Raw genomic sequence first — 14,235 nt, forward strand, 5'->3', positions numbered from 1 at the left:
CGTGTTCTTAAACTGATAAAATTTAAACGTTAACGTGACATCTAAAAATACTTTTACAATATAAGTTTGGAAGACAAATATTCATGAGAGAGGGGAAAAATCAATTTATACACCTCTAATACATTAATTTATATCCATTTTTATCCAAAACTTTTAATTTCATCACATTACACCCTCAAATCAAAATCTTAAGAGTTGATGGTGAAAATACATGGAAGGACTTGAAAAGTTGGGCATATAAAATTAAGTGGAGTGGATGATAATGGATATTAAGAGGAGGAAATGGAGGTCCAAGTCCAAATCGTGGAACTAAATAATTGGCAATGCCAATATATAATATCTCTTCTTCTTTATTCAACTTTGATTTCAATGGAATCTTTGAGTATCCCCATTCACTCCCCTGTTTCTCTTCCATGTATGTTGGTCAATAAGCATGCTCGTATTATTATTCATTACATGACCATACACTATTATATTTCACACTCATACCTTGTATTTGGTATTTGGTTATGAAAGGATTTGTCTATTTGGACAAAACGTCACATTCTATAAAGCCAAAACATGACAAGAGACAAGGAACTATCTTACACTCTCTTATAAAAATAAACGGAAGATAAAAGACTATGTAAAGTACAAGAAATTGAGTGAACAAATTTCAAAGGAGAGAGACTGAGAGGTACATCTATGTATTAGATACTTTCGACTAGATAGAACAATGAAAAAATATATAACAGGTCTGTGCACACCCAGATTACCAACTAAATTTGAAGACACAAGCAATTACTTACACTAATGTAACAGGTCTGTTATCTAAGTTAACTTCGTGTTTTAAAATTAAGAAATTTAGTAGATCGATTTCAGAGAGCATCTTATTCTATCTTGATTGACTAAAATGAAAAAAAGAAAAAAAGTGATCGAAGGCTCGTCTACACTACAACAAGAAACACAACTTGTCCTATGATTAGTAGTTTGAGTTTCAATATGGAGTAGCATTTAAAGGATTGTTCCACATGTTCAACCATGTAAAAAAAAAATAAAAAAAAATAAAAAAATCGATAATTAGCACGTTAACGTCTCATTTACATAATTGAAAATTTAAAAATGTTAAAAGTAAAAGTATGGTCATTTTTCTTTTTAAGAGTAAAGTTAAGAACTTGATTCGGAAAACCTAATAAATTAAGGAGCATTTACCATATTTAATAAATAAATAAATAAATAACAGTTGAACTATAAATTTAATCCCTTAATTCACTTTCAAATTTATGACAGCTACGAGCATTGATAAAAAAAAAAAAAAAAAAAAAAACCCTCTGGCACTCAGATTAAAAATAATATATTAAAATGTTGATATAATATTAAATTTAATTTTATCAATTAATTTAAAATTTCCAGCTAGTCGATGATTTAACATAGTATCATGGTGGAAGATGTAAGAGATCCTCCATTTAGTTTTAAAGTATATGTATAGTATATTCAATTTATTTTCACCAATCAATTTAAATATTTTGATCTATCAGTAATTTAACATAGTATAAGAATAAGGGATTTATGAAGTTTTGTGTTGAATATTAAAGTATTGATATAATAATAAATTTATTTTTATTCATCTAACTTAATTTTTTTGTCGAATGGATGGTTTAACATAATAACGTGTGAAAATATGAAAAGAAAAAGTTAGGTAGTATAATAATATAAAAAGAAAAATGAATTAGTGTATGAGGTAATTTGGTGTTGGGACAAATTGGAGGCACCGCCAAACACGAAGCATGTCATTTATTTGAAAGTTGGTGAGAAGGAGGAGGTAACAAAACTAAACAAAGACATTATAGCTTCAAGTTCCAATGTGTACCTTCTACTAACTAATCTTTACTTTATCCCATTGAAACCATCTATTTCTAAACTTTTATTCATATTCATGCTTTTGCCTCCAATAAAGTTCAAATCAAAATCAAATTTCTACCACATATTAATCATCATTTTAAAAGACATTGTTAAAAATATAATTCAAAGTATTATAATAAAAGGTATTTCGCTCTTTTTCCATAGAAAGATTATGTTATAGTTTTTTTAAATATATATTTAATATAATAATAATAATACTAAATTATAAAATTGATAAGAATCGACAATTAAAGATAAATAGAAAATGTAAAACAAAAACGATCGACATGGAGGTTTACGTGATTCACTAATACTGTGTTAGCTATGTTTATGGAGTAGGGGGAGATCAATTTTATTAGAGAAAATAATACAAATTATAGAATTAAGACGTATCTAAGGTTAGAGGGTTTGTATACTGTACTTCTTTAAGCTATAGGGTCATAAACGTAAGTAACGTAAAGATGGCACTTCGAACAGCGAGACCTCATACATGGATGTTCAAAACACCACATACCATATTCAAGGATTCCAACAAAAATGTATTTTTAAACTTGTCATTGAAAAAATATTTCTATACTTTTAAAAGTTGCAATATTATTCTTGACATTTCATAAACGTTTAAAAACTAACTTTGAAATAAAGACTAAAGAGTCATTAGTATGTTCATGCTCGACAAACATTATGACTTTTAAGGGATCGTTTGAGGCTCGTAATGGAGTGAGTTTGTAATGTAATGTAATCCAAAATGCATGTTTGGATTGAATATTTTGGATCTGATTTGTAATACCAAACTCAGTCCGTTCCCCTAGTTTTCAACCTAATCCTCTTTCTTTCTGTTTTCACGTTTCACGAGTCCATTTTCATTCCACCCTTAATTTCTCATTCATTTCAACGCTCCTCAAATTTTTAATAATTTTGATTACATTTCAACCTCCCAAACAATTCTTAACGGGGAAAGAAAAGCTTAAAAAGGAAATAGAAACCAACACCATCACATGGTTTCAGATATGACAAGGTTTTCAATACATATCCAAAATTTTAATAGATTTTTCGACTCTTATGGTAGGCTTGAAATATTTAACAAAAGTCAAAGATGGTCAAACCAATTTTGAAAGAATATAAAGATGTCCTTGAAATAAATAGTGAAGTTATGGGGGTAATTTTTGTAATTTAGTCTAATAATAATTACTTTGTATCATCTTTTTCCAAAAATAGAATACTAATTATTATGGATATGATCACTCAATTTGTGAAATAAAAATTTGCTTTGAGAGATAATTTGGGGACACACGTGCACATAATACGCATAATTGCCTACAACATAAATTAATAAAGTTAATTTGAGATTATATGTTCATTACTGCCTGGCATACTTTTTTAATGTGCTTACATAAGATTTTTTCTTTTAATTATTAATTATTATTATTTAAGTGGTAGTATTTGTCAAAATTTTAAAAAGTGGAAAGGAACATATTTTATGTTAAAAAAATTATTGTTTAAAATATATTTTTTATACTAATATTTATAAATCATAAAACTAGTTTTAGTTACCCATTATCTATTAATTGACAATAAATTTATGAGAGTGTTTATGGTAAAAAAAATTTGTATACTTATTATCCTGTAATATTTAATAATATTTTAATTTTTAAAAAATGAATCAAATTTATAGCATGATATATTGTATTTCTAAATGCTTATCTTTATTTAATATAATTCTACACTTTTAAAATTTAAAATTCAAAATCTAAATACAATAAAAGCGTAAAAATATATTTTTTTTTCAAAATTTACATTATTCAAAACATAAAATCTGAAAATAGTTTTTATAAATAGAATTTGGGTCGTTTGTCGAATACATATTTACTGAATTCATTAAATCTAAAAATACAAATAAAATCTAAATGACCAACCAAACAAGACACATCCAAGAGACTCACATGTTATGGCATCAAGCATGACGATTAAAGATGACCAAAAGAAAAAAAAAAAAGTCCTATCCAAAATGGGGTTGTACTTATATGGGTGAAAATTTCCTTTTTCTACCCCTTCCCAGTTTTAGAATTTATTTTTTATATGCATGTATTTACCTTTTTGTAGTTTTACCTTGGAGGGATTATTCAAACCTAAAGCTGCATTTAAAAAAAAATGGAAAAACCATTTCAATCAATAAACATTGTATCTTCATTAAGTTCCAAAAATTCAACTCTCAGTATTTAGGTTTAAATATTGTTGTAGTCCATAAATTTTTAAATTGGTTATATTTTAATTTGTAAATTTTTAGAATGTCTATTTAGATCCTTTTAACTTTAAAATGTATCGTTATGATCCCTTAATATAAACTTTCAAAATATTTATTTTAGTTTTGAAACTTTTAAACAACAATCATTTTATTCTTATTATACTTTTCTACCTTAACTTTGTTTTCCCTAATGTACATCTTCAACTTAGCGAACTTGAAATCACACTCGCATTAACAAACTCTAATACATGTATTAGAAAAAAATGCATCATATACTTAGGGGGCGTTTGAGTGAAGGAGTTGGTTATCATAGTCCTAAATTATTATAGTTGGGTTATTATAGTTTGTGTTTGGGATGTTGATTATTTTAGGTTAGGTTATAATAACATGTGTTTGAGGTGTAAACTATTTTATTTAAAAATAAAATAGTAAATACTATAGCAAATAATAAAAAAAATAATGAATATAAAATAGTAAAAACTGTAACAAATAAGAATTTTGAAATAGTATTTACTATAGCTAATTGAGAATTACAAAATAGTATTTACGGTAGAAATAGGTGGTTATTATAGTTTTAGGATAATCTTTGCCGTAAACGACCCCTTAGTAACTAAAGTAAGAATAAAGACCAAAATGGTTATCAATTGAACATTCGATGAGTAAAATAGATAAATTAGATGCCGTTTGGATATATCAAAATGTAACAAACCTAAAAATCGTCTTGAATTTGATATTATGGACCTATTATGTTCTATTATGTTTAGGGTTTAGAAGGGATATGCAATATATATAAACTTCGTAACATTTACCTACCTACATGCTTTTATGTAGTTTGTACTTGGTAACTTTTTCTCTATATTTATGTACCGTTAGAAAATCATGTAAATTTATCAAATAAAAGCGATGAATCAAAAAGGGGCATAAGAGTAAAAAGAAATGGATGATGTGGATCCATGGGATGATAGGAGTGGGGGAAAAGGGCATAGAAAAAACGAGATGAAAACAAAGGAGAAAAAGAAGGGTCGGGCCAGGCAGGGCAAAATCCTGTCGTAGAAATTGAAAAATAAAAGAAGAAAAAAAAAGAAGGATTCTGGTTCTTTAATCAAAAGAACGAAACCCAAGAAAAGTAATACCAATACAACAAGTAGTAGTAGTAAAGATCACAATAATTCTAGCACAAAACCCCATGCAATTGCAAAAAACAAACCAATCCCACCCTTCATTCTTAAAACTACGGTTTCTATTCTCCAATACCTTTTAACTTTAAAACCTTATACTTTTACTTTCCCGTTTTATGTGGGTACAGGTTGTTTCATTCGAGAGTTTTCTATATGAAAATTGGTATATATATCAAATTTTTATATTTGTTTCATAATTTTTAATTCTTTGTATTTTCTATTTATTGTCATTAATTTTTATTACTCTATTCATTATTAACATATTATATTTATAAAATACTTTTTAGTATTCTTTATTAATATATCATATTTTTATCTCATTGTCATCCCTTTTATATAATATATAGCCTATTAAAATATATTTTTATATTATTTAATTAAATTTAAAATTACTAATGTTGAACTTAATTAATAATAAATAGATTAAGTATTAGATTATAATTAGTATGACAGTTCATTAAATGCATTAATTGGTTAATTTTAATTATAAATTACTCAGCCTTCAAATACTTATAATTAAATTATTATTGATTCGTAAATAAATTTTTATTGATATATCGAATATTGTTTATTCTTTAAATTATTAATCTATTATAATTATAATAATATTTTCATGTTTAATTACATAATTAAACGTAAACACAATTTTTGTTTATAAAATTATGATAGCATTCTCATGCACAATCAAACACAGTCATATTTGATTATCAGACATCATATTCATAGACATCTTATTCTTAAGCATAATTTATTTCCAAACATCTATAAAACCTTAAACCAAACAGGCACCTAGTTTTCATTTGGTTATAGATTTCAATATTTTATATTATTTTGAGTTTTCACTAACTTTTTATGATAGTTAAATTGTGTTTTCTAAATTTTTCGTCATCATTTAAATTGATTAAAAAGTTTATATGAAAATTATTTTAAATTAATTAACTTAAAGTTAACATCAAATTTTTTAGAACCAAATAATAACTAATGTATATATAGCATCAAAATTATTTTAAAATCTAAACCATGCATAAATCATAAGGGTAAAAATGTAAAATTTTGAAACTTAAACCTAAACATAGAGACCAACAATGTACTTTTCTATATATATATATGGTGAACTTTTTTAATAATATGATGAAAATGATCGATTGAAAAAGATGAATTCACGAACATATAAAAATATTTGACATATAGACATTTCTATCTAAAAGAAAAAATGGATAAAATATTTAATTCATGAGTTGGTCAAAACTAATTAACACGGAATAGTTTCAAATTTGACATGTTCGATTTCTAAATAATAAACAAAGAATAAACAAATCTTTTAAAAAACATATATACACAGAAAAAATTTAGGTGAGCAAGTGTATGTTAATTGTCACTCCATGAACCAATTTTTTTAATATCAAATTAAAATCTCATAAACTAAACATGTCACTTTGAAATAAAATAAGTAAATAGAAAGAAATTCCACATTTGAAAGATTAGAAAGCAAAGGAAAAAGAAAAGCGACCACTTTGGTGTCTCATGATCATAAAGTTCCCTTCATTTTAAAACTTCTACACATCCAAATTAAATAAGAAACAAAAAACCCCAAGTCCAAAAAATTATGAATATAAAATAGAGAAAGGGAGGAGCACGACGGAGTGGGGCGAGAGACGGCGGCGAGTGGGGTGGCGCCGTACAACAAGAGGGTGGATGTTTTTTTATAATGATGAAGAAAGATGTAAAATAATAATGAGATGGGACAGGTTGTGGAAGATAACCCTCATTTGCTTTGGTTTTGATGTGGGATTTGATTGGAAGACTTTTTTTTATGGCGTTTCTTAATTTCTAATCAATCGTTTATCAATCGTTTGTGCCTTCCCCTCGATTTGATTTTGATTTTGATTTTGTAGAGATTATTACCAATCTTCATTTTTCGAGTGTGCTTTCTTGGCTTGTAATTGTATAGAATATATAGTCCATATGATAATCATTGGGCCTCATCTTTCTGAATCAAAGTTGTCTATGGCTTATTGGCCTTCTTTGGATTCTAAGTACATTGAGAAATGATGAAAGAGAATTGTTCTTTTCAACAATAACATTCTTTTTCCCATTCATTCATTTTTTTTTTAAGTTTAGCCTTCATGATTGTATCTTATAAATCATTAAATTTTGAATTTTTTAAAATTATTTAGTTTGTAAGTCATAAATCGGATTTGAAATAGTTCATATCATTGCATGTACTCAATGAAACTAGAAAGAGGTGACTTACAAAATATGAATAATTTAATATTATAGTATATGTGGATGGAAAGATATTAAATCAAACGATGTTATGTTAGAAAATGAGGTAAAGATGTGTGACAAACTAAAGTTTAGAGAATAAGAACTCAATTTTGTTTTTTTTAAGGAATAATTTGGACTTACGTCTGTTTATTTATACATAGATTTATGACCTAGGATTTTTGGTTTTTCTCTTTCGATTGGACTATTGAATCATTGAAAAGTATAAATTCTATATCAATGGTCATAATCTATTAGGTATGAGTAGTTATCGGTTTGGATGTCAATGTTCTTATTTGGACATTTTGTTTGGACTACTAGATTTATGTTCTTAATTTATTGGCATGAATATTTGATAAGAATTGATTGAAACTTTAGTATAGGTTTACGAATGCATATGTTAACGATTAATCTTTCAAACAAAATTAAACTCACAAAACTTAATACTTATTAGATATCAATTTGAAAGTTAATAGACTATAAATTTTTAGACTTTAAGTTAGGAGATATTAGACTCAAAATTATAGGTTCAAACTTCAAAGACCTATTGACAATTTATAACGTTTAAAAACTTAGGCACATTTTAAAAAGTTCAAAGACAAAACTTACCGTTTAACACTCTATATCTTACGTATTAAATTTCCTATTATATAAAAATCTGTTTAATTAGGATCAATTTGATAACAATTTCACTATTAGTTTTTTTTTTTTTTTTTTTTTAATCTTTGAAATTTGTGTTTATTTCCTCTCAGTATCCTTCTCACGACTTAAATTCCTAGTCAAATTATAGAAACAAAACAAGTTTTTGATTTTTTTTTCTTTTCAAAACTTGACTTGGTTTCTAAAATAATGGATAGAAAGTAGATAATAAAATATGAATATTTATAAATGAAGGGAGTGTTAAAAAATTTAATTTTCAAATATCAAAAATTGAAAACTAAGGTCCCATTTGGTAATTATTTTATTTTATTTTTTGCTTTTGTTTATTAAAATTAAGCCCATGGACACTAATTTCACTTCTAAGGAGCCATTTAGATTATAATAACCATCTATGGCTATTCCAAAATTTCCAATAAGTTACCATAAATACTATTTCAAAACCCTCTGTCTAATTTACCCATGGGGATGGGCCCTGTGGGGCCCAGTCCTGAACAGGGCGGGGATTCCCCGATTAGGCGGGAAATGGGAAAAAAAATTCCTTATGAACTAAATGGGGTAGGGACGGGGAATGCATTCCTCGTTCTCGTCCCTGCCCTCGACCCCGTCCCCGCCCCATTCCCCTTCTCCGCCCCGATTACCTTTTACATATTTATTTAGTATAGTTATCTAATGTTATGTTATTATTATTATTATAGTATAAATATTATGTTGAAATTTCAAATTTGATTATTTATTGGAAAAGATAAATAATATTTTTTCATTCATTAAATGTTTAAATTTAGATTATATATGTGAATAATTTGATTTATATTTTATTTCTTTTTACTAACTTTTTTTTTTTTGCCAAAATTTGAGTAATTTATCTTTAACTTCAAATTATCATATAAAACTAGCCAAGATAAATAATTTAATGATAAAATTAATTATTTAATTAAAATTTGCGATTTAAATTAATTGATTTTTTACAAAAAAAAAAAAAAAAAAGTAACGAAAAAAAATTTCCCACAGGAATCCCCACCCCGATCCTCGTGGGGAATTTCACGGGATGAGGAATGAAATGGGGAGCGGGGACAGGGATGGGGAATAACATCTCAGCCCCGTGGACATCTTTACCCTCATTTGTTATCGTATTTACTATTTACTATCGTTTTTACTATTTTATACATTCATCATTTTTTATTCTTTGTTACCGTATTTACTATTTCTTAACAAACTAAACTAGCTTACATCTTAAACACATACTATTATAACCTAAACTAAAAAACTATTATAACCCTAACTATAACCTAGAACTATAATTACCAACTCCTTACCCCAAACGACCCCCTAAATTTCTTTATTTATTATCTGTTTTTCACCCATAGTTTAAAAAACTAAATCAAAATTTGAAAACTAAAAAAAATAATTTTTGTTTTTGGAATTTGGCTAAGAATTCAACCATTGTACTAAAAAAAGATGTAAATTATTATAAGAAATGTGGATGAAATATGCTTAATTTTTAAAAACAAACCAGACGTAAATAATTACCTAATTATCTTCCATTTTTCTTCGTTGACACTCTTCCTATATATATCATTCCAGAGGGATTAGCCAAATACCAAAAAATATACCTTCTATGTGCTGTGTAAGCATGTCTGTGAGATAAAATATATACAGTGCCCCATCATCTCAGAACTCAAATGGGAAACTTATTCAATAGTAAAAGCCATAAATAGAGGCCATACACATAATCAAACTATAATCAAATGCACTTTGCACCAGGCACGCCGGTCTATTTGTTCAGAAGCAGCAGCGTAGAGCCATACATTACCACCGAGCTAATCGTCGAGAGGGAGCCTCGCTTGAGAAATAATCCGCTAGCAGCTGTAGATCAAAATAGTTTGAATGTATGTCACAATGCAATTCAAGTTTTAACTCGTATCAGTGTACTACAGCATATTTTGTATCAGTAAGGATAAAACAGATCTAACAACTAGTTGAGTGCTTAAAAACGACACGTTGGCAAAGTTCGTTTTGTTTTTGATAGGAATGCTACTAAGGGTCTATTAGTAATTAGCTAGGGAGTTTGCTATGCTTGTTGGTTATAATATATAAATAGGGGCAAGAAGGAGGGAATCTAAGAAACGAACATACGAATACGAGACACGGACATGACAAGGACATGTTTATTAAAATGTACATTTATAAGAATATATATCATTTTTATACTAGAAGAAAATTCAAAATAAATGAGTTGATACATTATATTGCTTAAGAAATTAGTTCGATGTATTTTACACTCAAAATTTATTATTCTTGTCATATATGGGTCTCTTTTTAATCTACTCAACAAGTGGTCTATGCATGTATAATACATTTGTTGTGCTAACAAGTGTTAGAGTGTCCAAGTATCCAGCATGTGTCGGATACGGACACACTAGGCAAACTAAAGTGTCAGTACTTCTTACGAGGGAATGAAGAGGATAGACATTGATTCAATTGGTTAGGAAGGTCCAATTTCCTCAAATTACTTGATTTATCTTGTAAGTTTCTTTATTTTTATATTGCAATACATTGTGCTCTCGTCATTTTGTGATGAGGTTAAACAACTGTGTAAAGGAGAACATGAAAGACTTAACCAGATAAAGAGTTAGTTGTTGAACTGACTAACCATTGTTGTTATTTGTAGTTGAAGTGGAAGGTGTAGAAGCAGTGGAATTTGTCACTGGTATTCCCAGTTCCTGGCAATCCATTCCTATTGAGCCTTCAAATTGAATATCAAACACAAATCAGAATAAGCAATCAGCAATATCAAAATCCTAAAAACTGATGATGTGAGCTTACATTCTTTGTAGCATGGAAAGGCAGTGATGTCGAGAAGATTATAATAACCCTCCAAACAATCACATTTGTATGTCAACGGTGACGTCTTGTTGCACAAACCGCCTCCACAATCGACCCAACTACAAGCTATACAGCAACAAGAATAACATTGAAAGGCAAGTAAATAAAGTTTCATATTCACCAAAAACAAACAAGGAAACATGTATGGGGAATAGGATTGGTCATTACGATCGAATATCGATTCGTTAGTTCTTGGTTTGGTCTGTACACCTGGTGTAGGGGCTGAGGAGCATGAGTGAGTCAAATTACCTGGCATCAACAGTAAAAATCCAATGCCCATCAGCATCATTCAAAGCAGAGAAATGTTTAACTCTTACTATCATCAGATATATAAACATAATAATTAAGATCAAGACTCTTAGAACCTTCAAATATGATGAACATGTACTGATCCAAATTTGAGCATCTCTATTGCTTATTCATTATACCCCATCATCAAGCTTTCGAGTTTCAAAGACATCTTTCCTCTTAGTTGCAACCTCATCTTTAATCATTGGTTATGCTCGTAGTGTAACTCATGCTTGAACTTTGTTAAAAACTGTCTCATTTCAAAATTTTAGTTACAATGAACAGATATACTTCATATCTTTTCAGCCAACTATACTGTTAAATTTCTGTATTGCATTTAACCAAAATCTTATCTGACCGTCACGTAATATCGAGATTGAATTGAGTAGTTTAAGATTAGAATTTATAATGTGTAGTATTCCTAAAAAGTCTAATCTACTTCTTATCAGCCACCTGTGTAAGAATCTTTTGGCAAATACAATCATCAAACAAAAGCAAATCCTATTTGGCAGAATCAAACAGCTAAGATTTGCAGCAAGCTGATGTAATAACAACTATGGCTAAAAACACAGCTATTTTTTACACAAAAGCTTCATAGAAGATAGAAGAAAAATAAAGGAATCTTACATTTGGGTATAATGCAAGGGAGAAACTTGAAGTGACTACCATCATCATCGTCATCAGAAAGAGACTGTTTCCATCCAGAATCACAATCACATTCAAATGAGAAAGTCCCATTTCCAGAAGCTTTACAGGTTCCTTTTCCACAGTTCACTTCTTTGCAAACATTTTCTGCCAATATCAACTCAAATCAAAACAATAACCTAAAAAGCTACCAACCCATTTCAGCAAAAGCCACAAAATCAGAAATTATATAAAAAAGAAAGGGAAAAACAAACCGAAAATGGGCGAGAGTAGGGGAGACAATAGGTCATTGAAATCATTGGCCTTAGCAGATTGAAAGATGAGTAGCAGAGAAAGAGCAGCAATGGAAGCCATAGCTCTCCAACGATCAAAAAACAGAGAAATGGCCATGTGGGGTTTGGAAAAGCTTCGTGAAATAGGCAAAGCCCTACGCAATTGGGGGTTTTAGGGGACGGCGTGAGTAGTTGGACGTTTGGGGATTTTGATTCTTTTCATCAGATTAAAGCCATAAATCGCTGTGGGTTTTTCTGATTTCATCTTTATCAGACTTTAAGAGACAATAAAGTCCAACGCTCATTAAATTTTTTGCCGAACCCCAAGAATGGAAGTCCATGATCTTTCATAAATGAACTTTCTTTACCGATTTTTCCATAGAAATGGACCGTTCCCACTTAATTTCTATCCATAAATATCTGCTTTCTGATTAAGTTCCATGACGATGTCAAGGAGTTTAAGCTCAAAACGCAGCAGGAAGTAATTAGAATGACAGAGACTACTTATCTAATTAAAACCAATAAATTATCGTTCGAAAAAAGAAAAAACTCTGCTTTGTAATCAAGTCAACAAAACATTTCTTAGCTTTGACTTATCCCAACGGTCTGATTGGACTTCCATTATGGCTTTATGTTGGCGGGCCTAGCAAATTGGATCTCCATTTCTGTATCAGTGAATAATGAAGCTTTGAAGAAGAAGAAGAAGCCATTTGTTTCTTATTAAATGGGCCTCTGATCCAATTTAACTTGCTTACCTTCTCGTTTTTGGGGGTAAAAGTTTGATTTTAATCTAGTAGCTTCCATTCAACTCAATCTTTCAATCTTAATGTTGAAAGCTTAGAAGGAAGATACAATATAAACGTTGCGTTTGAGGTACGGATGGTGTTAAATGATATAACATAAAATTTAATTTTGTCTATCAATTTAAGTTTTGCGGTGAATATATGGTTTAACAAAATGATCCAAAATTTAGGAAAAATAAATAAATAAAATATGCCCTACTTTTTAAAATTGAGGTTTTTATCTTTTTCTTACGAAATAGTGGAGTGAAATTACCAAAATAGAATCTCAACATGCAGATTTTTCTTCATGCTCTTGTTCTCTCACTCGATCTCTTCTCTCTCTCTCACTCAATCTCTCATGTGTTTTGCTCTCTCACTCAGATCGAAACTCCTCTCTCTCGCTCTCCTTTCTTTCTCACTCTTACTTTGCAACACAAACCCATCAAGATAAAAAACCTGCATGCGGTGAGATTGAAAACCTATGAAGAAGAAAGATATAGGAAATCAAAGGTGAAGGAGATGAGAAGATTGACAAGGAAGAGGAAGGAAGGAAAAAAATAAGAGAAAATCGGGAGGAGGAAGGATGAGGGAAAAAGAAAATTAAGGGTAATTTCTATTATAAATATTATTATAATAATAATAAATGTCCATTAGTGCCATGCCAAATGTCATTTTTTCATACAACATGTGTTGGCCGTGTATCATCCAACTACCTATGCATAGTGTCCAAACGTTTCACTTTCTACTTGTCAAAATTCGCTATAAATAAATGGTAATTTGTGGATTTTGTAGAGTTAAAATTCCATGAATTTTGCAGAAAGTGGAGATTTTTGGAGGAATTTTCTATTTTCTATAATTTTTCTTATTTATTTAGTTATTTTATTTATATATTATTTTAATATTATATTTTCTTGATATCCATGTTCCCTTTGTGCCTCAATTTTCTCCTCAAATTCACAACACATTATATGCACGAGCCGTTGTCGTTTTTCATGCTAAAGGTATGTCGGTTTTTTTCCCTCTTCGTTATAACTAATAAATTTAATGTTATTTTGCATATTTAATATCTATTAAATTTCTAATATAAATACAATATTTTATGATAGTGTTGCCATGAAAAATCTCACAAAATTAGAATT

The 14,235-nt window shown here is 28.9% G+C and overlaps 1 protein-coding gene across 1 annotated transcript; it reads right to left on the reverse strand.

Annotated features, from left to right (window-relative positions):
- Window positions 1-9,812: 9,812 nt before the first annotated feature.
- On the reverse strand, window positions 9,813-12,914 carry LOC120092768 (uncharacterized). Its single transcript, XM_039050963.2, has 6 exons — window positions 12,297-12,914; window positions 12,025-12,189; window positions 11,278-11,358; window positions 11,050-11,175; window positions 10,877-10,969; window positions 9,813-10,089 (listed from the first exon to the last, which is right to left on the reverse strand). The coding sequence occupies exons 1-6, from the start codon at window positions 12,430-12,432 to the stop codon at window positions 9,998-10,000; spliced, it is 693 nt and encodes a 230-aa protein (XP_038906891.1). The 5' UTR covers window positions 12,433-12,914; the 3' UTR covers window positions 9,813-9,997.
- Between the last annotated feature and the right edge of the window lie 1,321 nt (window positions 12,915-14,235).

This window comes from Benincasa hispida, chromosome 12 (assembly GCF_027475165.1).
Source record: "Benincasa hispida cultivar pf3 chromosome 12, pf3_genome.v1.1, whole genome shotgun sequence".
Lineage (NCBI taxonomy): Eukaryota > Viridiplantae > Streptophyta > Magnoliopsida > Cucurbitales > Cucurbitaceae > Benincasa > Benincasa hispida.

Coding starts and splice junctions, on each gene's coding strand:
- LOC120092768 (XM_039050963.2), bottom strand. CDS start 12,432: ATGGCCATTTCTCTGTTTTTTGATCGTTGGAGAGCTATGGCTTCCATT. Junction 11,176..11,277: donor TAACGAATCGATATTCGATC/GTAATGACCAAT, acceptor GTTGCTGTATAG/CTTGTAGTTGGGTCGATTGT. Junction 10,970..11,049: donor CTTTCCATGCTACAAAGAAT/GTAAGCTCACAT, acceptor TTCAATTTGAAG/GCTCAATAGGAATGGATTGC.